The sequence below is a fragment of the Lutra lutra genome, chromosome 1 (genome assembly GCF_902655055.1).
Source record: "Lutra lutra chromosome 1, mLutLut1.2, whole genome shotgun sequence".
NCBI lineage: Eukaryota > Metazoa > Chordata > Mammalia > Carnivora > Mustelidae > Lutra > Lutra lutra.
In genome coordinates, this window is record NC_062278.1 from 11,071,738 (window position 1) to 11,095,204 (window position 23,467).

General features: G+C 39.8%; 2 protein-coding genes across 2 annotated transcripts in view; both read right to left on the minus strand.

Moving 5' to 3' along the window:
- Positions 1 to 23,467, minus strand: part of MRPS6 (mitochondrial ribosomal protein S6) — a 67,959-nt gene that overhangs the window by 24,911 nt on the left and 19,581 nt on the right.
- SLC5A3 (solute carrier family 5 member 3) overlaps positions 7,433 to 23,467 on the minus strand; it is a 34,889-nt gene continuing 18,854 nt past the window's right edge. Inside the window, exons 2-3 of the mRNA XM_047720512.1 lie at positions 13,197 to 19,309; positions 7,433 to 12,990 (exon numbers count right to left, since the gene is read on the minus strand). Coding sequence (XP_047576468.1) covers positions 16,815 to 18,971 — 2,157 coding nt within the window. The 5' untranslated portion in view covers positions 18,972 to 19,309 and the 3' untranslated portion in view covers positions 7,433 to 12,990; positions 13,197 to 16,814. The remainder of the gene's footprint in view (positions 12,991 to 13,196; positions 19,310 to 23,467) is intronic.

The following is a 23,467-nucleotide window of genomic DNA, read 5'->3' on the forward strand; positions in this document are numbered from 1 at the left end:
TAGAATCAGAGTCAACCAAGGAATGTGACAGGACAAGGCTGAGTCTGGCCCTAAGAACACAGCTGCCGATGAAATCAAGGGGATGAGGAACATCGGGGAACTTGGCCATATCCTACAGCCATGTAGCTCAGACTGAGATTCTTGAGACCTGGGAAATCAGACATAAAAATGTATTCTTTGGGGCACCTGGGTGGCTCAGAGGGTTAGGGCCTCCGCCTTCGGCTCAGGTCACGATTCCAGGGTCCTGGGATCGAGCTCCGCATCGGGCTCTCTGCTCTGCAAGGAGCCTGCTTCCTCCTGCCTCTCTGCCTAGTTGTGATTTCTGTCAAAAAAAAAAAAAAAAATGTATTCTTTGGGGTATGTGATGAAAATAAAAAAGAACCCCGGGAAGAATGGAAGAAAAAAAAATCAGAGGAGCAAAACTCTTGCGTTCAGCACAGATTAATGTGTGTCAGTAACAAAGCACAAATAAGAAAGCAGAGAGTCACACATCATGGCATGGCTGAATCCGCCAATGTGAACGTACCAGGATGACCAGGGAAGTAACTTCAGCTGCAAAATGCGCCAGGCATCCACGGGACACCGGCAGCTAGCCCACAGGGAGACAGTGATACAAGCCTTGGTATCAAAAAGTTAGAGTTGAATAAATTTAAATATATTTAAATATATATAATAAATTTAAGTAGTATATATATTATAATTATATGTAAATATATTTAACTCACAAGGCAAGAAGAAAGTCATGACTACCTGAGATCTAATTTCCTATGAATTTACAAGCTGTCAGTTTCTTATGGGCCTAGGTTAACCGCGATTCTGCGTAGTTCAACTACAATGCAGTTTTGTTCCTTAAATATAATCCACTTATTTCCTAGGTCTGAAGTCAAAAAGTATCAATCACATGTTATTTCGGGCCAAATTTGGATGCTTAACTGCATACAATCAACTACCCCTTTCACGATTTGGGTAAACCAAAGGAAAAGGGCAGCATCACCAAGGCATTCCTCTAGCGCACGCTGGAATCACCTGAGGAACTTCAAAAATGAGAGGCCTATGTCTCACCGCAGACACTTCAATTCAAGTGGCCTGGGAATTTAAGAATCCTGGGCACTAGCCCTCCAGGAGCAGACAAAGGTTAAGAACCACATTCTAGTACGAAGCTGGCTGGCTTCTCATTATCTCAAAAATGAGTGATTTGGCTGATCTGTAGTTTAGAAAGGTTTTCCAGCGATGATCTCCTACAACTCTAATCAACATAAAAGCTCCACTTCTTCCACAGTAATAATGGAGCTCTCCATGAATGTGAAATGGGAGAAATGACAAGCCCAACGGGCGACTACTTGTGGTTAATACTACTTCAACAGCTGGCACCTGCCAAAATGAAGATATCCATACTCGCGGTTCTTCAGAGCTTCCGAAATCCACACCCTTTTACTGGGAGATTTCCACTTCTATCTTCCCCATCCCCCCTCCAGATGCACCTACAGATGAATAAAAGATGGGAAACAGGAAGATTGGCAGGAGTCCTGGTTACTATGGCAGCCAGTAAATGAAATGCCAAAGCTCCTGAAACTGATAGTGAGAGCAGGAATCAGGTATACAGCATGGAGCTACCTGTCTTGATTGCCCTCGTTCATGCGCAGTTCCGTTCCCTGCCTTCGCCTTACGGCAGCCTCTTGAGAGAGGAGGAGGAGGGCAGCACCACAATGGCATGAACACTCGGGGAGGGAAGAACCGGCAGACGATTTAGTGAGCAGAGATAAAAGGGTTGTAAAAAAATCGTATTTATATCCCGTGAATCTACTAAACATCAGTGCACAGTTTTAGCAAAAATGTGTTCATTGACTGGGTTAAAAGAAACGTTTTTTAAAATATGTACTGGTCGACTCAGAAATTGGGCTTCGGCAGGAGTCAGGTTTGCACACCCTACGGGACAACAGACCAACAGTGTGTCCACCAACCAGAACCAGGCCTCTGCGGCGATGCTTAATTAAGTGGTGAGAGGCAGGCACTTGAGGGGTCATGCAGGGAGGAGCAGGGTATAAAAGCACAGTGGAATTAAAGGAATAAAAACATCCTTCAAGATTCAGCTGCCTCCTAGAAGTGTGCATTTCCTCTGCGAGCCCATGTGCCATCCTTCTCACTCCACACACATATTGCAAGTGTAATTATGTAGGAGGGTGTCCCCTTCCTTAACTAAACTTCTTCAAGGCTGCATCCTACTCAGCTTTAGTAGGTGCTGGAGATGCAAAGAACCTGGCACACAGAACGTGTTCAATAAAGGTGTGATGAACACGTAAGTCAAAGAATAAATGGAAAGATGATGGGTGAAAGTTGCTAACTGCACTTAATTCACTGAAAAGGAAGAAAAGGTTAAGTAAGCCTTTAAGTCGTAAAATTCAGGGGGAAGTAAGATCTTCAGCTGCAAAGAGGAAAACAGCACCATTTTGTTTTCAAAAGACAGAAATGCATTAATAAAGCTAAAGCACACCCTGTGGGTTAAAAACGGGTGCACAGTCAAGGAACGAGGAATAAACAGGTGAAAGATGGAAATGAACAAAGACACAGCCAGGTTCATAAAGGTGCCTCCAAACTTCTCAAGATTCTTGGATATAATCAAGAATCAGTGGACATTCTACTGCTAGAGTGTACAGTGAATATTATACATCCAAACTCAGACTTCAAAAAGCTTTGAAAATTTCTGGAAACTGAGTCAGCAAGTCATGCTGTCTCTATTCACTATGTAGAGACAACAGGGATTATACAGAGTCTGCCAGAGGATGTAACAATGAAATTTCATATTACAACTGGAAGGAGAGTGAAGGCAAGGAAATGGTAGTCCTCATTTTGTTGTATTTGCTTCTCACCCCTACAGTCTAATAACCTCAGTGTGTACCCTGGAGTACTGGATTAAGCTTGGGAGGCCACATATAGAAAGGGATATCAACGGCCTCGAAGTTGTCCAGAAAAAAATAAAGACCGACAGGTAAAGGGTCTGAAGCCCAGGTCCTGTGCTGTACACCCAAGAGAATGGAGAAGATGAAGCCTGATTTTGAGACTTAAGGGTATATGTATCTTAAATATTTATTTTCAAATATTCCAAGCGAAGAAAAAATAACAGTTCAGAGGCAGAACTTGAATTATCAAATTAAAGAGGCAAACTGGAGATAGGAAACCTCTTTAAATCCAGAACTTTCTGAAAGCAAAATGCACATTCTGGGAGAGGGGACGGATCAAGTTCTAGTGTGTGTGGGTGGTGGTTACACAGGTGCTTGCTTCACACGTACAGCTGATCCCCATCATTTGTGGAACACAGATATGCCAGTTCACCTACTAGCTCAAGATTGCTTGTCACCCCCAGATCAACACTCCCACCACTTTCACAGTCATTTGAGGACATGCGTGTGTGGAGACCGGTGGAAAACCTGCCACCCAATACGCACATTCCCAGCTGAGGTCCAACAACCGAGGCTTTGCCTTGTTTCAGATCTCCCATGGTAAAGCAGGCCACCTTTTTTGCAGGCTACGTAGTGCCATGTTTTTCACAATTTTGTGCTTTTTATTGGTGCTATTTAAAATGCCCCTGAGTTGGGGCGCCTGAGTGGCTCCAGTTGGTTAGGTGGCTGCCTTCGGCTCAGGTCATGATCCCAGGGTCCTTAGATCAAGCCCTGCATCGGGCTCCATGATCAGCGAGGAGTCTGCTTCTCCCTCTGTCTCTGCCTACTGTGCTCTGTCTACTTGTGCTCTCTGTCAAATAAATAAATAAAATCTTTAAAAAAAAAAAAAAAAAAAGCCCCTGAGTGAGGTGAAGTGCTGACTTAGTGTCCCTAAGTGCAAGAAGGATGTGTTGTGCCTTATGGGAAAAAATGTATTAGATAAGCTTCATTCAGGGCATAAGTTAGGATGTTATTATAGGCTTTGAGCTCAATGATTACAAATCAAAAATACATATTAAACATGATGCCTTTATGAGAAACACTTAAAATGACATTATGTATCGATCAGTTAATTAAAATGTGGTGACCAGCCATTGGCTCACAGGAACCTAACCATGTACTTCCTCAAGGGGCAGGGACTCAGTATTGACTAATTCAGTGTCAGAGGCAACTTTACAAAACGTAACTACCGCAAGTAACAGTAACTAGCCATGTTCACTAAGCTGTACACCTGTTCATGTTTCCTGGACTGAGTATGTATGCTCAATTTCTCACAAACACACACACACACACACACACACACACACACAAAATGTTTGGATAGGTGGTCTTCATGCATTATACACAAGAATCAAATATGCAATCTCTCAGGTCCCTGCAAAATGTAATCATTAGCTTTGCATTTACAGAAATAAGCAGAATTTTAAGACTCCAACTGTGCTTCTTATCTGGTTGTCAACATGTTCTTTTTGGGAAGGGCAGAAATGGGCTATGAGGCTCTGAAATTTCAACTTTCAAAAGCTAAGTGAGGAGGACCAGGACTTCCCAGGATGTTGGAAGATTCAACACAAGCATTTAACGATGCTCCCTCCTTGAAAACCTACCAGAACTATAGTAAAGGGATTTTTTTTTAAGGTATAGTTCTGCAAGAACGAGGAAAATAGGAAAACAGCAATTCAACTTTAAGAGAAAGCAAGCAGATGGAAGAGAGCAGCAATGTGGAAAACAAAAACAACCACACTTACACTGGAGAATTCCTGGAAAGATCCGAGAATGGGCAACGATGGACACACCTCTGAAAGTGGGGGTGAAGAGAGAGACTAAAATAAGGTTTGTCAAAAGTATAAGAAAATTGGATCCTTAGGTGCATGTTTGGAAGTCTACTACTGTCTGGAGTGGACAAAACAGAGAGAAACCTGTGGACCGGAAGACACACACACAGATGGAAGTGGGGGTTCCACACCAAGAAGAGATTGAGAAAAAAATGCATGCTGAATGAGACGAGACCCTGGTGCTCTTTCCCCACTTAGCTCCCAGAATAATGGCCCAAGGTCTTTTATCCTTCAGGCAAAACCTCAAATATTCTTTGGGGAATCTAATCCGTTCAAAAGCTACCTCAGGAGCATCCAACAGGTGGCAGGCCATGAAGGCCAAACAACAAAGCTGACGAGCTCCGCCCACACGGTGGATAGTGGTAGCCCGTCCTGCCTGGTATAAGCCCACGACCAAAGATCAGCATACATTTGAGAAAAGCCTTTTACATGAGAACCCAACACGGGAAAAGCTGGAGTAAACAAACAGCACAGGAGGAGAAAACAGCATCTTCAGAGAGAAGACGCAGCATCCCCGAAACAAGAGACAATAAAAGAGAAAGATTCAGGGAACAAAGGAGCACTGAAAAATTAAACATCTGAGAAATTCTTTTTCAACAGCAGGGTCAGAAGATAAGGTTTAGGAACACCCTTAGAAAGAGCAAAAAGACAAAGACAATTAAGAAAATTAAATAACAAAAGATTGTAAGAAATTAAGTGGACCAATACACGTGGTCCAAGAGTTGAACAAAACAGGTTCCAGAAAGGAGAGAACAGGGAGAATCATCATCCTGGAAACGAAAGACACAGGACTGTCGAACTGAGAGAGCCTACTGCAGGCCAGGACAATGAAGGGAAAACTTTCAAGGCATATAATAATGAAACTTCAGAGCACTGAGACTAGAAGCTGGGGGGAAAAAATGGTCTTATGCTTACAAATCTCTAAAGAAAAATATTTTCCAATCTACAGCTCCATATTCAGCAAAACTTTTAAAAGATATTTATTGACATGCAAAAACTTTAATTCTAAGGATTTGTAGAATTGAAAAAAAAAATGAGTTAATGTGTCAATATTACTTGATTTCTTGCAGTTGGAAAAGGGAGAAAAATAGAATAGGGGAAAGCTGAAAAGAATCCTCTTGGGGCACCTGGGTGGTTCAGTGGGTTAAAGACTCTGCCTTCAGCTCAGGTCATGATCCCAGGGTCCTGGAATCAAGCCCCACATTGGGCTCTCTGCTAGGCAGGGAGCCTGCTTCCCCCTTCCTTTCTCTGCCTCTCTCTGCCTAATTGTCACCTCTCTCTCTGTGTCAAATAAATAAATAAAATCTTAAAAAAAAAAAAAAAAAAAAGAATCCTCTAGTACTCATTTAGAACTGGGAGGTATCAGTAGGTATGTATGAATTTCCCACCTCGGTATACTGAAAAGAGCCAGGAAGAATGGCCATGTTTACGCCTGTAAGAATGAGCACACCCAGACCTTGGTTTCAAAATCCCATTCCCTAATCCCAAATGCCTGATCCTGATGGGGGCAAGGAAAGCACAAGGTAACCATGAAAACACCTGTTTTGGGCAATAAGGAAGTGTGTGTGATGGAAATGTGTCCTGAAGGACACAGAAACTGGCCTGCAGAGTGTCACAGGCTAAATCTGGAGACATGTGAACAAAATAATGACAGTTATGTATTATAACCCAGTAAACAGGTTCATACTGATAAATAAATGGGGAAAGAGGGAAACTCTTCATTTTAGTATAGGAAAACAAAACAAAAAACAAAAAAAATCACTGTTCTGCATCACATAGTGATACATTTGCTCAGGCAAGAACTACATATGGATGCTGAAATCAGGGGTTCAAGCTCGATGAGGAATAAGTTATTTACATAATCTCCAATTATCTCCCCACAAATTACTTATTGGCAAAAGGAAAATCAGTAACTTGACAGTAGAGAAACCTGGCAGACACCACCTTAATCAAGTGTCAGAGTTAGTATCAATAATAATGGGACAATACAACATCACACACCTCCCAATGTGAAGTTCTGAGGGCATATTACTGCTTACGCCATATACCTGCCAAAAATGCACAGCGTGAATCTCATCGTAAGAAAACTTCAGATCGGGTGGGGGCGTTCTCAAACTGGGCTCTAAACTTCAGTAATGTCAATACCATGAAAGACAAAAAAACTGAGGAACTGTTGCTAATTGAAGGGGAGAGACAGAAAAGCTTCTAAACTTAAAAAAAAATGCTATTAAAGGACATTATTGGAATAGCAACACTTGAATCAAAACTTCCGATTAAAATATTGTATCACTGTTACTTTCCAGATTTTGATAATTATATTGTGATTTTATGAGTGACTGTCTCTACCTTAAACATACTCTAAGTACTTCGGGGTAGAGGGGAATGGTGTCTGCAACTTGACACTCAAATGGTTCAGAAAAGTGTGTATGATTAAGAGAGAACGACAAAGTGAATGTGGCAAAATGTGAACTACCGGCGAATCTGGATGAAAAGGATTCTGGAATTCTTCATACTATTCCCATAGTTTTCATGTAATCTGAAATTACTTCAAAACAGAAGCAGGAAGAGAAACAAGAAAAGGCAGCGAAGGACAACCTCTTCAACGCTAGCACAGAACCCTGTACATTTTTGAGGGCAGACGTGTTCACACTGAAAATACTCAAGTCACAGAAATGTAAATTTTTCATTTTATTCAAAGTTGGTACAGAAGTGCTAATAACATTTCCATAAAATAATTACTATACTTCAGTTACAGGACAAGATACCACAGAAAGGAATATACTTTGCAAGAAATGTAGGTTCATCTGAAGTTTCCAAATACTTTTGAAGGCTAATGCAGCAGCCGGCAAAATAACACACAGTACACAAAGAACAGTGTATTTTACAGAGTCAGTAATGAAAACTGACAGCTCCTTAGCAGATTTGCTTCATTGTTTTTCCATTTTTTCAACAATAACACTTTTAAAAAAACACATTAAACCAAGATCATACATGTCTACAATTTTAAAAATCAGACTGTATACAGTAGGTTAGAATAATAGTCAAGTTAGAATTGTCATGTATGGTTAACAATCCTAAATCTACAATCTCAATTGTATTCCTTTTGATACGGAAATAACCTGGTTAATACCAAATTCTACTTTCTGCTTGCAACTAAAACACTGTACAATGTGAAGATGGACCCTATCAATAAAACCTTAAAAACAAAATAAAACAAAACAAAAAAACCTGTGGACAATAAAGGGTACACTGGAAATCAGTTTACAATTCCAAAATCTCACCAATAACTCAACAGCTTCATTTATAATCACATTTGGTCTACAATGCATAATTGACGAAATGATACATGTACACGATACACACCCCCAGTGCACAGACTGGTCTCTAACAGAAAATAGGAACAAAGCATAATAGGGAGGACACTGGGAAAAACAATTTTCAACGAAGACAGCTTTTCAAAATGCAATACTTACATATCAAAAGTACTAGATAAAAGCAGCAGTACTCTGCTGACGTTTGGCTTAAAAATAAAGGAATGAAGCGATTTCACAGGATATTAGAAAAGGAATTGGTTTTCTTCTTGAAGAAGACTACTAACTTTTGCACAGCAACTATTTTTGATATCCACCTTATCAAAAAAAAAAAAAAAAAAGCACTGAGAAGCATAACGTAGTTCATATGTGATTGCCAACATAAGTCTGGGCAACAGAAAATGGGATGTCCAAGCAAAGAATGGGTAGATCCCCGCTGTATCTCTGAACTCTGTTGGCAATCTATAAACCGAAGCAGTATTGGTGGGGAAAAGCAGGGAACAGATTCCATATCATCATCTGACACTAATGTAATATGTCATTATTAACAAAAATAAAGCTTTTGCATTTTAACAACGCCACAGAAAAGTTCATGAGCAAAAGACCTGTTGATCTGTTTTTGCCACTCAAAAGTTAGAGATCTCAAAGTGAAATTAGAAAATTCTAATTATACATATTTACACTGCTAGGACGACTTTCACCTAGACTAATTAAAGCAATTTTCCATGGAATTATAAATGAAAGATATTCTGCCAAAGGGATCTTCAAAAGCATTAAGTTCTTACAAAGGATTTTAAATTTAAAAACAACACTTAAAGGTACAGACACATACTATACAGGACTAACAGGTTGTAACTGCTTTGCCTTATCACACATTGCTAAGCCAAAGACGTTCCTCAAACCCTTCTCTTTTTTTCCTGCATTGCTGGCACTCCTCTGCCCTCATTCCCCCCAAACCTGAGGTTTTACATTCTAAAATACTGAGGGAACACACCTGTCTTTTGCTAGAGGAGCAATCTCTCCCTCAAGGTGTTCTGGTTAACCCTTCTAAAACATGTGACATTAGTCTACACCAGCTTTAACCTTCAGCCATGTATTACCAAAGGTGACCAACTCTTTCCTTACAAAGATAAATACACAAAATAGAGGAGAGTGGGAACAAACATAGTCACTTCTCTCCCATTCTGAGAGTCACAGCTTTTGACCTATGGGCAAAATCCAAGACAAAGACTATTTATTCATTCTTGATAAACTGGGTAAAGAAAGCAAGGGGTAAGACCAGGGCAATACGGAGTGCGAGAAAACACATTTTCTTCTGCACGCACATTCTGATTTCACCTAATCTAAGCATGAAGCAGGGAATGGGACAGGTAAAAGAATCCTTTGGACTCTCATAACCGCTGTGACAAGCAAAGTAGCTCATATGGCAGATATGTCTCAGATTTAATTTGATGCTCAGAACACCTGGATCTAATTCTGCTCTACTGAAATGAAGTGCAGTAAAGCACATGAAAAAATAAAGATACATTCACCTCTTACAAACCTGCACAAAGATTAAAGACAAGTAGTATTTGCCCTGTTAAAATGTGAAATTTCTCCATGTTTTCAGGGAACTACTGATAGCAGGTAAAATCTAAAGATTTAAGATAAAATAATAATAATAATAATAACAACAACAACAACAATGGCTCTACAGCTTAAAGCAAAAGTTTGTCAAACTCTTCCACCCACCAAAAGCCTAGAAGTCTGTCCCTGTTTTAGTTCCAGATTGTAGGAAAGAACCCATAGACCCCATTTTTGCTAGTAACCCCAAAATACAATTGCAACATTCTTGATATTTGTCTTTTCTCCCTCTACCAAAGTAGTACAAACTTACTCAGATTATTATATTTTAAATCACTTATCATTTAGGACCACAACTCAGAATACCTCATTGTCTAGGGCTTTCAATACTGTAGTCCTCCACAACTCCCAAGACCAACACCTGGTAGGCTGTACAACTGGCACTTGCGGGATACTGAGAAATACTGTTAGTCTTGTGCTTTCTACATGTGGAGATACACACCTGCATGATGATTTGTGCTTTCTATGGACTTTTACTTTAAGCTTTTCACCTATCATGGAATGTGAAACTGCTGTCACATGTATGTTCTCAGATATGCCTATCAAACCTACACTGGAAAAACAATAGTTAAAATATATTCAGAGAATTAATAAGTAACCTTATAGTTTCAATTAAGGATATAAAACAAACATAGATGAATAAATAACATTTAAACTGCAACAGGAATTAGAGCTACCTGGTTTCCTTGAACCTAAACAAAGGCTGCATATAAAGTATGTAAATATAAATGTATTTTTCTGTATTTCCTCAACTAGTTGTAACAAAATTTAAAAAGAGGAATTGTAACAAATAAGTATATTCTATCAAGAAAGGGAAATGTGTAAACTAGCAGAGTCAATATTGGCAACCAGAAGGCACTAATCAAAACACATAAATTTCAGAAGCTGATTATATTACGAAATACCCTATATATTGGCCTTCGCCGGCTTGGGATTTCAGTAAGAGCAATGAGTTTAATTTCAGTTTCCAACTATTATAACCAAAAAATGAGTTATTAAGGTACATACATTCCACTTACAGAAGTCTAAGCTACAATGATATATTGAAAAATTATCCAGACTAGTTTATCCAAAGGCAATTAAAAAAAAAGTAAACGCTCCTTCCTCCAGCAGTACAAGGTGAATTTACCAAGATAAATATAAGTCTCCAATAAGGTTGTGATTATCTACTGTCGACTTGTGCTGTTGCGGAAATCACTGAAATAATGGATTTCCCTTATTGACAGAGTTCACAGACTGTAAACTATCTTAAACTTGGGGCAGGGGTAGGAGAGGATGGAGTGGCTTCATTATCATGGGCAACAATTGTGATACAGTGCTTTTCTGAGAGCAAAGCCACTGCTCCTACACTGGGAAAAATCTGAGACCACTGTGCTTTTGTCCTGACTTACTCTTCATTTGCTTATGTGTTCTAGCATCCCTCTCTTCAAACATAGCATGAATCCAGGTAACAAAACCACACTGGAAAGTCATTACATACAGTAAGGTTATTGGTTTAAAATCAAAAGCTTCAGATTATGGTCCTCCCCTAAAAAGTAAAGTATGTGAAATAAGTAACAATATCAAATATCAAACCTTTTTTGTTTATTTCTGAGTAAGACAATATATCCACGGTTAAGGCTGTTAGTTACCAGATAAATGGGGTGCTTAACTCAAAACAAAAAAAACTAAATCCTATCTGTTATAAAGGATCCGAGATAGAAAACAGAAACATGAATTATATCAATTTTCACAACATTCCTTTAAAGGTGAATCAGTAGTTTAAAGCCTTATTCCCAGCACTGGAAAGAAGTTTAAATAAACACATTTATAGGACTCCGTGAGTAACGGTGTGGGTCCCAGCGCTGCCAAAGCCTGGAAGTAGTTTGTGTCTCAGCTAAATTCAATTCTAAGAGTGAAAGAAGTTGAATACTTAGTCTTCCAACAGAGGGGAAAGTTTGATAAAAAGCATTCCAATTAAGAGAAATGACTTAATGGAGGAAAAGGGATCTGCAGCCCTGAGTTTAGCCAAGCAAGTCTAACCAAGTGTAGTAATCAAAGCTTCTTATATAATCCAGCTTCCTACCAATCAAGCACAAAAGGGCTTCTCTATATGCCAGCTGACTAGTTCCAACTTTTTACCCTTAAGCACTGCGAGAACAAGGCTTTCTGGCCATCGAGGCAAACTCCACTCCTCTCTGTATTGAAACTCCACCCCTTCAAAGGGACTGGTATGAATCTTAACTATTGCTGCCTCCCTCATTTTTAAAGAAAAGAGTTTCCAGAAACAATAATGATGTATTACCAGGGCTTTCAGGATTAGTGAACACTAGTGAACATTCGTCTGAGAAAATCGTTCTTGAGAATTTAACGGTTTAAGCTAATGGAAATTCAGTATATTTAAACACAACTATAGTTAATGAATTATTGTTTGGATCCAAATCTTCGAAACTGGGGCAAAGCAGCACTTTTGCACATCGTCGCAATAAGCCTGAGCGTGAATTAAGCTGAGGAGAGATCGAAATAGGAATCTGAGAAGAGTTAAAAGAATGAACAGATGAAGAATCACAGCAAGGTGAGAGAAGACAAACAGGGGAAAGACCAGTCTCTCGGAATGGTGGGTGGGTACACCACGAAGAGGAATGTACCCTACCTGTAAAGTCTGCTCAAGCTAAGGTCGACATCAAGATGTCGTAATGCAACTCAACACTTGGTTAATGAGAAATCTTACGAATACGAGCCTACAAGCATTTTTTTCTACTAAAGTATCACTATCAAGTATCGATCCTTTTAATTTCAAATATGTTTTATAAAAACTCCTATATCACAATAGTTAACATCAAACCAGGGTTTAAAGGCTGGATCTTGTTACTGGTATCCTAATCTACATGGGGAAAGGTTTAAACTAGCCGATAGCCAAGATGCTTCAAGTTCTAGAATTCACTGAATAGAATTCTATGCCTGCACATTTTAAGCTCATGTTTGTCCTTTGCCTAACCTGTTAAGTTTGTATCACCCAGGTATTTTTCAGCACCTCATTTAATAGTTGGGTTTTTTTGTTTGTTTGTTTTTTACTTCTTCGGAAAACTCTGTCCTGAAAAGTCTCTGTGGTCACATAACGTAACAGGAATGGTCTACACGTATCTCTCAACCCAAAACGGGGGAATGGTAGTGAGGCGGTCACTACTCCATACCCATGTGGTCCCTTCTAGCCATCACACTGCAGATGAAAACGACACAGCAGAGTAAAAACCATAAGGAGAGTAAGGAAGCCAAATACTGCCAAGTGGGAACACTGATGGGCCTAACCTTTTTTTTTTTTAAAGATTTTATTTATTTATTTGACAGAGAGAAATCACAAGTAGGCAGAGAGGCAGGCAGAGAGAGAGGAGGAAGCAGGCTCCCTGCTGAGCAGAAAGCCCGATGTGGGGCTCGAACCCAGGACCTGGGATCATGACCTGAGCTGAAGGCAGCGGCTTAACCCACTGAGCCACCCAGGCGCCCCTGGGCCTAACCTTTTAACAGCTAATGATATAGCCAGTCTGGAGGATGGTAAAGAATGAGAACAACCCATAGGCTGCACTAAATGATATTTGAAGAGGAAGGGGAAGATCCATGCACCCTGTAAGTACAGGGAAGAAAAAGCAATGGGCTGAGAAATGGAGACACTGAGATGAGACTTTTCAGTACCTCCACTCCCAATCAGCCTCGGGTTAAAGAACTGAATGACAACCTCCCAATCAATTCTTAAAATGTGAAGTTTCCCATGTGATAGGTCTCTACTAATTACCTGACGTGCTAAGAACTATGGCCCTGGCCAGCCTCTTTGTGCAAAAAGACAATGGGTCCTCTGAACCAAGTGAAGAGGAAGCCTTGCGAGAGGAGATCTGCGGAATATAGGTCACAGGACCCAGGACTGCCACTACTGCTTGCTGCTTCCCTAACCTAAAGAGAAGAGTGATAACCTCACCAAGAAAAGAATGGCCCTGGAAAAAGATTGGCCCAGCTATTTCAAAACCCACTTACTACCTTGGGGCAAAAGAACATAATATTTTTGGACCCAATAATTGTTCTGCATGCCAGAGTACTAAGCTCTGCTCATCAAATCTCAAGACCGAGATTGCTTGAAAGGACAAAACTCTAAGGACTGGGGATACTACTAAGAGCAGATCAGAGAGTATTTTTCTCTACCTTTGAAGACCAATGTCCTCACTTCATTTTGACTCTTAGGTAACTATTTTAGTCCATTTCATGCTTATTCAATTCTGAACCTTAGCTTGAGTCAGCATAAAAATATATACATATTAATGTCTACAGTTGAAATGTCATCATTTAGGACCCATTTAGTGTAAAGTATGAACATTTTGCTAGCTTAACACAGACCAGGTATCACTCCATGAACAATCATTCTAACGAAACAAACTGAACAGTGTCCCTGAATGAAGCTGCAACCAGCAATTCACATACTTATTCAAGCACATTATCTACTACTGGAGAGCAATAATAAGGGCAAGCTTCAGGGACTTCAGTCTCAACAGAGTGATGTTTATACTGCCAAGAATAAACATCCTAATGGATATGCTAATAGTCATTCCTTATTTACAGACATTAGTACTCTAAACTTGACCTACTGCTATATATACACAAACAGACACAAGATGATGTATTTCATGTATCGTACTAAGACAGCAGCAAAGAGAAGGTTGGGCGGGGGGGACCTAATACTTCAAACTATTAGGGCTCAACATTAAATAAAGGGGGGGGCTCACATAAACACCACCTATTAATTTATGCTATAAGACGGGGTAAGAAGGCTGCCCAGCCAGTGTGTCAATCCTCTTTGCTGAGTTACACAGCAATATGTTCAAAGTCAAAGAAAATTTTAATTCCTACGACTTACTACCAATTTGAAAAATCTAAGGTCCTATTATTTTCCCAAATACCAAACTGTTGTCTCAAAGGAAAAAATAGTTCCTCTGAGAAGAGGACAAATCATGAGTCCAGCTTTGGATACATGGTTTTTCTGTTCTTCCCAATAGACTTTTTGTAACCTTGGAGATGTCAGAGCCACAGCCTCCTCCATACAAGAAAAGGATGGTCCCTATTTATTTGGCCCCCAGCTTATAAACTGTAAGAATGAAATTGAGGAAAGAAAACTCTACAAGGCACTCTAAGCTCTCAAAAATCATGCTATTCATACATGAGTTATTTTTTCATCTACAGACTCAGTCCATCAGAAAGCCTCCTGGAGACGGGAAGACATTATGCTACCTGATAAATTTCTAAAATCGACTTTGGACTAATCAAGTCCATCATAATGAAACTCGTTTATAGAATACAAAAAATTTAAAGTCATTAGGACTGAGTTTTGATTCAAAATCTACAAAAGTATCTAAAAAAGTAATACTTTTCTCTAAAGAATACAAGCTTAATAAAATCATGCAATTTAAAAAGTATCAGATTACAGGAAAGTCAAAGAAAGTAGATACACAATTGGTTTCCTTCATAAGTCATGGAGGAAAAAGGACAATGTTGAGAGCACAGACACAGAATTTCGTAATCTGTAGAGCTTTTCTCTAACATCTTTTGTATCCTGTCCTCAAAGAAGGGGAATCAGCCTGTGAAAAAGATTCCCGTCCATGAAGGCTGCAAGGGAGTGCCATGCCATGTGAAGACAGAGGGTCCTATAAGTACACAGGTCATAGCATATCCTCCACAAGACATACTACTAAATCCAGAAGTTCTTATTCATGACACCTCTTTAACATGCTATCCACGCAACAGAAAGACTACACTGACAATCTACCAATGGCAAAGCATGCACTCAGTTTTCTGTTACTGATGCCGAGTTTGCACTGGAACCTCCTCATGCTCTAAGTCAAGGTAACTTTTTAAAAATGTTGAGGCTGTGTACAGATGGCAAGTCTTTAAAAAAAAAAGTAAATCAGGAAAAAAAAACAACTTATCAAGGATACAATATGATCTCAGAATTATATTTTCCCTCCAAAAGCTCAGCTTCACTATATCATGATCCAATCAAGCAGGGCAACCCAGCACAAACACAGTGACAGTTTTCTTCAAATTTCTGGACATATCTTCCAACTGAATCCACTTGGAAAAGTGTGTGGCTAAGAAAAAATGTTACCAAATGACAAGAACAAAGAACAAAGCTAGAGAATTAGTGGAGTATGAATAGTCAGTCGCCTGTTGAGCATAAGTTGCTCAAACAGTGCTTGAGGACTGCTAATTCCCAAACTATATAAACATCTTTAACTCGGTCCATAAATTTGGGGATCATCAGCAATGTTTACTTCATTTTCTCCCCTAATCATCTGACAATACAATCATGACATATCTTTTTATTGAGACAGAGTTGGTGGTCATTTGAGTATGGTTCACTTAAACTTCGGTGGAAGTAGAAAAATAAAAATAAAAAATAAAAATAAAAAAAAAACAGGAACTAGAACAAACTTTTTACCAACATTCCACATGCCGGTGGTACAAGAATAGCTAGGGGCAAACATTCCTCCTCCTTTCTTCTGGCAATCAAAATCCACAGGCTCCTGCCAGCAAAACGAACCTGGCAAACAAACTAACCTGTCCTGATACAAGGACCCCCCACAAGCACATCAATTAGGTTTTCAGTACACAACTGATTACACAATGTCCACGAATTAGTTTTAAATGGTAGTAGGGATTACAGAGACAGAGAAAAAACTCTGAAATGAGCAAGTCTTCTACTTCAGGATAAGAAGGCCTACCAAGATTTGGCAGTGCAGAAAGTATACCTTATTCATAATAACCTTAGCATCTATTCTGCTCTACGTGTTCTAGGAGAATAATTGGTCTCTCCTTACTTTGGTATGGAAAATTTTAAACCACATTTGCACAATTCAGTCTGTCAAACAAGTTTCACTTCATTTAGGTTGAAAATTTACTTTCATCCATCTCTGGGAAAATAAAGTCTTGCAAATAGATGATTTTCTGCTAAGTAAAATTTGGCTAAAACCTATAGCGTAAACAATGCCTGAGAGATGCAACAGTTACATAAGTTTTGTTTTTGTTTTTGTTTTTGTTTTTTTCCAAAGACCAGTATTTTCTTAAGTTAGTGTCTCATCATATCCTTAAAAAGTTCATAAGGAGAAATAAACAAACATGAAAATTCCAAGTGAACACACAGCAAAAAGTCCGATATTTAGTATTAGTTTAATTTGTGGAGGCTCTTCCAACATTTGTAAACAAACAGCCTCCTCCTCCATCAGGTCTCTGAGACTCCTCTTGCTGAGGCTCTTACTTTTAAAGCCACAGAACCAATCTATGAACTTCCAGTACCGGCCTCCATCCTCTGTTTCCTTCTTTCTCTCTTTGTCACCCATAAGAGCTGCTTGCCCATTGGAATAAGCATCTACTGGTGTTTCTGCCTCTGAATGTCCTAACGAAGCCACCGGATTGCCCTCTTCTCTGCAGGTCACCAAGAGATTAACATCTTCCGGCTGAAGGCCCTTGATGCTATCTTCAGATTTCCCATTGGGAATGATGTGGTTGACGGCCTCACTGTTCTCCCTGCACCTCAGAATGCTCTTCTCTTGCATTTTGTATGGCTCATCTTTTGGGGAGCAGCTTTCCTTCGCCACCAAGCTCTTCTTAGACCAAAAGGTGGTGGTACGAATCTGTTCCTTTGTGGGAGGTGGCGTGAGGAGGCTAACAATGACAGTAATGAGTCCCGTGACCCAAAACAGTGCTGTGGCCACGTACATGTAATGGATGTCTTTGATGAAGCCTGGCCTGTTATCAGGTTGGTCGCATTCTGGGGCACGGTACGCAAAGGCCAGTGTCAAACGGACTGCTCCAAGAACAAAGCCAGCCATTCCACCATAGAAAGCCCCTTGCTCATTGCAGCGTTTCCAGAAAATTGCCAGAAGGAACAGGGCCGCAACTGGGGGGGTCAGGTAGTCTGCTACCTCCTGAATGTAAAGGTACATCTGGCCTCCTTGCATCTCCACGATGATTGGCACCCACGCGATGCTGATCACCACCATAAAAGCCACAAATATCCTCCCCACAATCATGAGTTCCCGGGAGCTTGCACTCCTGCGGATGAGTTTGTACACATCGAGGGTGAATATGGTACTGGCACTGTTAAAGATAGAGTCCAAGTCGCTCATCAGAGCTGCAATCATCACGGCCATCATTAAGCCACGGAGTCCCACGGGAACCAGCTTCATCACCAGGCGTGGGTAAGCAATGTTAGAGCACCCAGCTCTACTTCCACACACTTGCATGCAGTGCTCTGGGTTGATGCAAGCTATATCATCAGCAAACAGTATTCTGGATATCATTCCTGGGACAACTATGATAAACATTGGCAGAAGCTTCAAGAAGCCAGCCATCAGAGTAGAGCCTTTGGCATGAGCAATGTTTTTAGCCGCTAAGACTCTCTGCACGATGACTTGGTCAGCACACCAGTACCATACTGAAGCTGGGGTCTGCCCAAGAACGAATCCAGGCCAAGGAACATCTTCATCTGTCGGATTCCGTAACATTTTCAGTGCATCTTTCTTAGGGTGGACATTACAAGAATTTGTGTTGGAAAGGTTGTATGTCAACAAGATGGAAGTAACATTGGGTGAGGCCAACATGTACCTTCTCTTAACTTCCTCAAACCCGCCAATCTCCATCATGCTAATAATCATAAGCGTGAGTGCCCCAACGATCATAAGCAGAGCCTGTAGCGTGTCTGTGTAGATCACTGCAACAAGGCCTCCAGTGACAGTCAGCAAAGCAGTCATGCCAATGAGCAGGATGACAGACACATAGAGGTTCCAACCCAAAGACTCCTGGATAAAGAGGGCACCCGAATACAGATCCACTGAGAGCTTGGTGAAGATATAGAGAATCAGAGACAAGGCTGCAAAATAGACCTGAATCCTATGGCCACCAAATCGCTTGGACAAGTATTCAGGCATGGTGTATACCCCTGACCGGATGTAAATCGGGATGAAAACCCATCCCAGAAGTTGCAAAAGCAGTAAGGCATTGAACTCCCATGCGCCCACTGCAAATCCACTTGCAGCTCCAGATCCTGCCAGCCCAATGAAGTGCTCACTCCCAATATTGCTCACAAACAGAGAGGCACCAATCGCTACCCAGGTCATAGAGCGCCCCGCCAGGAAGTATCCACTCACGGTGCTTCTATTAGATTTCCACATGGCAAAAAAACCAATGCACATGACCAGGATAAAATACAGGGCCACTATGGCAATGTCTGCTGTCTCCAGTACAGCCCTCATTTTGGTAACTTTGTGAATAAAAGTGTCCAATAACAGAAGTGTCCAACTTTTTATTTACTCATTAGTAACCCCAGCCAAGTCTGTAAACCATACGTGAACTGGACTACACAGAGCAACACAGCAGGTCAAAGTCTTTGTCCTTTGGTTTGCTGTCTTGATGGTGGTGGTTGTGATAAACTTTGAAGGAGACAGTTTAAATTTTCCTCCGCTTCTTAATTGGGATTGAGAACTTAGCTCGTACTCTTAATCCACTCTCCACAAGACCATCAGCATTTACTCAGGTGCTGGAGGAGAAATTCTGAGTTGCAGCTAAGTTAGTGAAGCCTACTGTACCAACCCTGCAAGGCAGCAAAGACAAAAGACAAAGATTGAATTAGAGGAGGATCTCACCAAGTGATGAGGAAACTTTCAGTCTAGCAAAAAACGGCGCAATGAGACATTCTTTATAAAAAGAAAAAAAAAATTTTAATATACTTCAGTTCCACAGGAAAGAGCAATCTAAACTAGCACATCGAGTACTTAAAGTCATGAGAATACTTATCATTTTGAACTAAGAACAAAAATGCATTGACCTCCTAACTAAGTGACCTAACTTCTCTAGCAACTAAGAACTGTCTACCATGACACTGCCCTTTCTTTCTTGCTGTGGTCGGCGGCTCAGATTGGAACAGACACCAAGATCTTAAAGCATCTTAAGGGAAAAGGGTGGGGGAAAAAAACACTAATTATTCCAAAGGGCACCATAATGAATATTCAAATGCTATGAATCTGAATAATGCACTTTATAGCCGGTCGTGGTCCTGGATGGAATCGGCTCAGTTCAGTGTTATCGCCTACCCCCAAACACAAAATCAAGTATCACTTAGTCTATGCAAATTTATTAATATAAAATTTTTCTAAATTCTGACTACAAATGAGTATGTGGTAGTTATCATACAGTAACATAGAAATTGTGAGAGGACTCCTGCCCTAAAGGAAAACAAAACATGCCACAGATAAAAAAACAAAAACAAAAACAAAAAACTAGGAACATACAATTTATAAAACCCTAAAATTTTTTATTTCTTCTAGCTAGAGGAAGACCTCAGAAGATTTCTGAAAAATGTTCAAAAAGGTAATTTCCTTCCCTTCCTTTTCATCAGGCAATAATTCCAAGAGGATCTCTGAGAGGATAAAGGCACAATGACACTAAGTTTGATTTTGTTGCATAGTTTTTCCTTTAAGTCATGCTTTCTTATTCAAGGGTATAGAAAGCAATAAGGAGGAGGAGGACAAAACTTCTGAAAGACCGAAAAATAATGTATTATATCTTCCAAACCTCAATGAAACAAACATTTATCAACCATTAGATAACAAGTTATCTTTAATTAAGTCAGTCAGACAGTTTTCAGTCCTGGATTAAGGGGAAAAAAATCACTCTGCAAAACAGACATTTAAATCCATTTAAAATCAAGTTTGTGAATCTGATGGTTTTTCTCCTGAAAAAGAGACAAATTCTAAATCTACAAAGTTAATTATAATTGTTGCTGACAGATCAATATGAAGAACATTTTGTTATTCATCCTAATGCCTGCCACACATCGACTTTGAATGTGAGTTTTACTTCTGTGATAAAAGCTACCTCAAAGTGAAATGTTTTTCTATACCTGACAAAGTAGATGCTTTTCAATGAATCTACATATTTTCCTTTAAAAATCAGTACCAAGCTTAAGACCTATAAATGATACTAAAGCAGCCACTGCTTTCCAAAACTGTTCAAGAGACCACGGTATTAAAAAAAACTTAAACACACTGACCAGGAAAGGAGGTGGAAACAATGGCTAAAGATAAACGTTCTACTAAATTAGGTTATTAGGTCTAACTCGTAATGCTGCCTAGATGGAAATGTCTTAAACCCATCTTTATGCCTTTTTTAAGCATACAGCACTATAATAATTATACTAAGAAAAAGGATTACTATCCTTCCTCCTGAGAGCCTGTGTCAATAATGACTGACATGAATAAAACTCCCACACATAAAAGCATCAAATATACTAACAGTTGGGATTTGTATCACTTCAGACTTGCCAAATCTTGAAAGCTGGTCATATTTCTGTGACCACTTTCCTCATGCCAAAAACTTTCTAAAGAAACACATAGACATTATCTAGAAGGATCATCTCAATTTTTAATAAAATGTAATCAGATGACTAATAAACATTAACTATTTAAAAGTGCCTTTAACGGTTCAGTGTAAGTGGCAGGTCCTTGATTACAAAGAAAACAGCGGATGGCAGTCATGAAATCCTGTCTGAGACAAAGCTCCCTGAAATTCATCGTCGAAGCGACTTGTTCCAACTCACACAGAAAAGCCCAACTCCCTGACAGGAGAGCCCTTTCAGGTGCTGCTTTTCTCCACGGCAGCAGCTCACCGACCCTGTCTGTGCTTCCCTCAAGAAGGGACAGCAAAACCCTCTGTGTTTCTCCTGGAAGGGGAGGAGGGGAAGGGGCCCACTGCAGCAGCCCCCACCGGCGACTTGTGTGTTCAGAGAACCAAGTGCTTAGAAACAGAACAAGCACCTTGTTCCTCAACCACTGGTAGGCACTGCTAACTTCAGGAACGTTGTTCTTGTCAAATACGATCTATGCAAGTCAAATCTCTTAGCCATATTCTGTCCTGTCACAAACCAAATCCAGACTGGTCTAACCCCTAACTTCTCTAGAACAGCAGGTAAGACAGAAAAAGACATTGTGCCCTCACTTCCTGGGCTAGCAGGGGGTGGCCAAACACAAGCTCAAGGCTGACTTTTCTCAATTCTGTCTGCCTATGCTTCCTCTGACCATTCAGAAGCCATTGCTGGCAGTCCCCATCTTACTGGATACCATACCAGTCTGTGGGCAGGTTTAAGATTTTCCAATTTAAACAAAAAACATCCAGAGACCAGCACCTGGTAAAGACTGGAAAAAGAAAAACAAAACCAAAAATAGGTCAATTTAGTTTAGAGAAAGAGATACTATATTACAATGCAGCTAAATTTCACATTCTAGTCATAAATAGATTGTCACAGCCTTGAACTTTACTTTGTTAGGAAATAACGTATGCATTCCTTAAAAATGGTTCCAAATAAAATATACAATGTGAGTTCTGCATATTTTTTTCTTTCCTTTAAATAAGTACTTCTAGAACAAAAATACAATGAACACTAACCAGAATTCCTTTATTTTCAGGAAAAACATAACATGGAAAATTTTTTTCATCAGCTAAAATGAAACTTTTTAATTTATGTTTTTACATTACTAGGACTAAGCTGCTACACAAGCCAGGTAAATCCTGTTAAGGGAGAAATAGGAGACAAGTAATAAAATAGGTACAGGAATGATAAAATATATGGGTTGGTTCCTTGGTAGTACATTTTTAAGAAAACAAGTATTTCCATAATAGTATTATTTGTGGAATACACAAAGTGGTCCCCTAGTGGTGATGGGCAGTATAATAAATTTTTGCAAATCAAAAAACACAAGGGCATTCACTGTGAAACAGAGAAGAAGCCCCCTCCCCCCAAAAGGAGAGGGCTTTCTTCTCAGAGAGTGTTCTCTTGACAGTTTTGCACAAAATTAGAATACAATTTTGGTACTATTTCATGTACCTGGATGAATTAAATTACAACTGAAGAATTAATCTGAATAGAAAAGTATTCCTAAGAATTTGCTGTGTTTGAACTAGAAAGAAGGAAATACGTAACACCAAATTAAATCAGCTATTAACCCCCCTTTAGGTAATATAATCAAAATATAATTAGTTATAATAACCAAATCCAACATCTCTTTTCTATTATCTAGGGTGACCATATAATTTATCTTCCAAACTAGGAAATTGTTCTGGGACAATTTGTAAAATCCAGGACATATATGGTCACTCCAGAAAGTCACCGTCATAAAAACCCAACCGAGAACAAGAAAAACAATTCCTAAAGCCATCAGTCCTCCAAGTCACAACAAATTCAGTGAGGCAAGAAGACTAACAAAGGGCAGAAAAGTGACATGAAAAGTAACCAAACAACAATCTTTTTGGCTTTGGAGTCACTTTAAAAACCTCATATTCCGTGGACAATCTGAACGGTAGGCTTGCCAGGTCTTGCTTCTATTCTGATCCAGTGAAAAATGCTCATGTACCAGCTAGTAATAATTTAAGAATCATGAAACATGCAGACACCTGCGAAAACGTGTATGTATGGGTGGCATGATCAAGAAAGCAGACAAGCTCTGAAGGGCTAGAACCCAAGCTGTTACTTCCTAAATGCAGGATCTAAGCAAGTAATAATCTATGAGCCTCAACTGTCTCATCTGTAAAATGAAATCATCATCTGGCTACTACTGGCTTAGTAAGGAACAGATGACATACAGAAAACACCTAAGACGGTCCAGTGCAACGAGCAGTGCCACTCAGCGAATGCTGCTTTACCTTCTACAACTTGTACGGACTGAAAGTTATAACACCAGCTCCTTTAAAATTAATT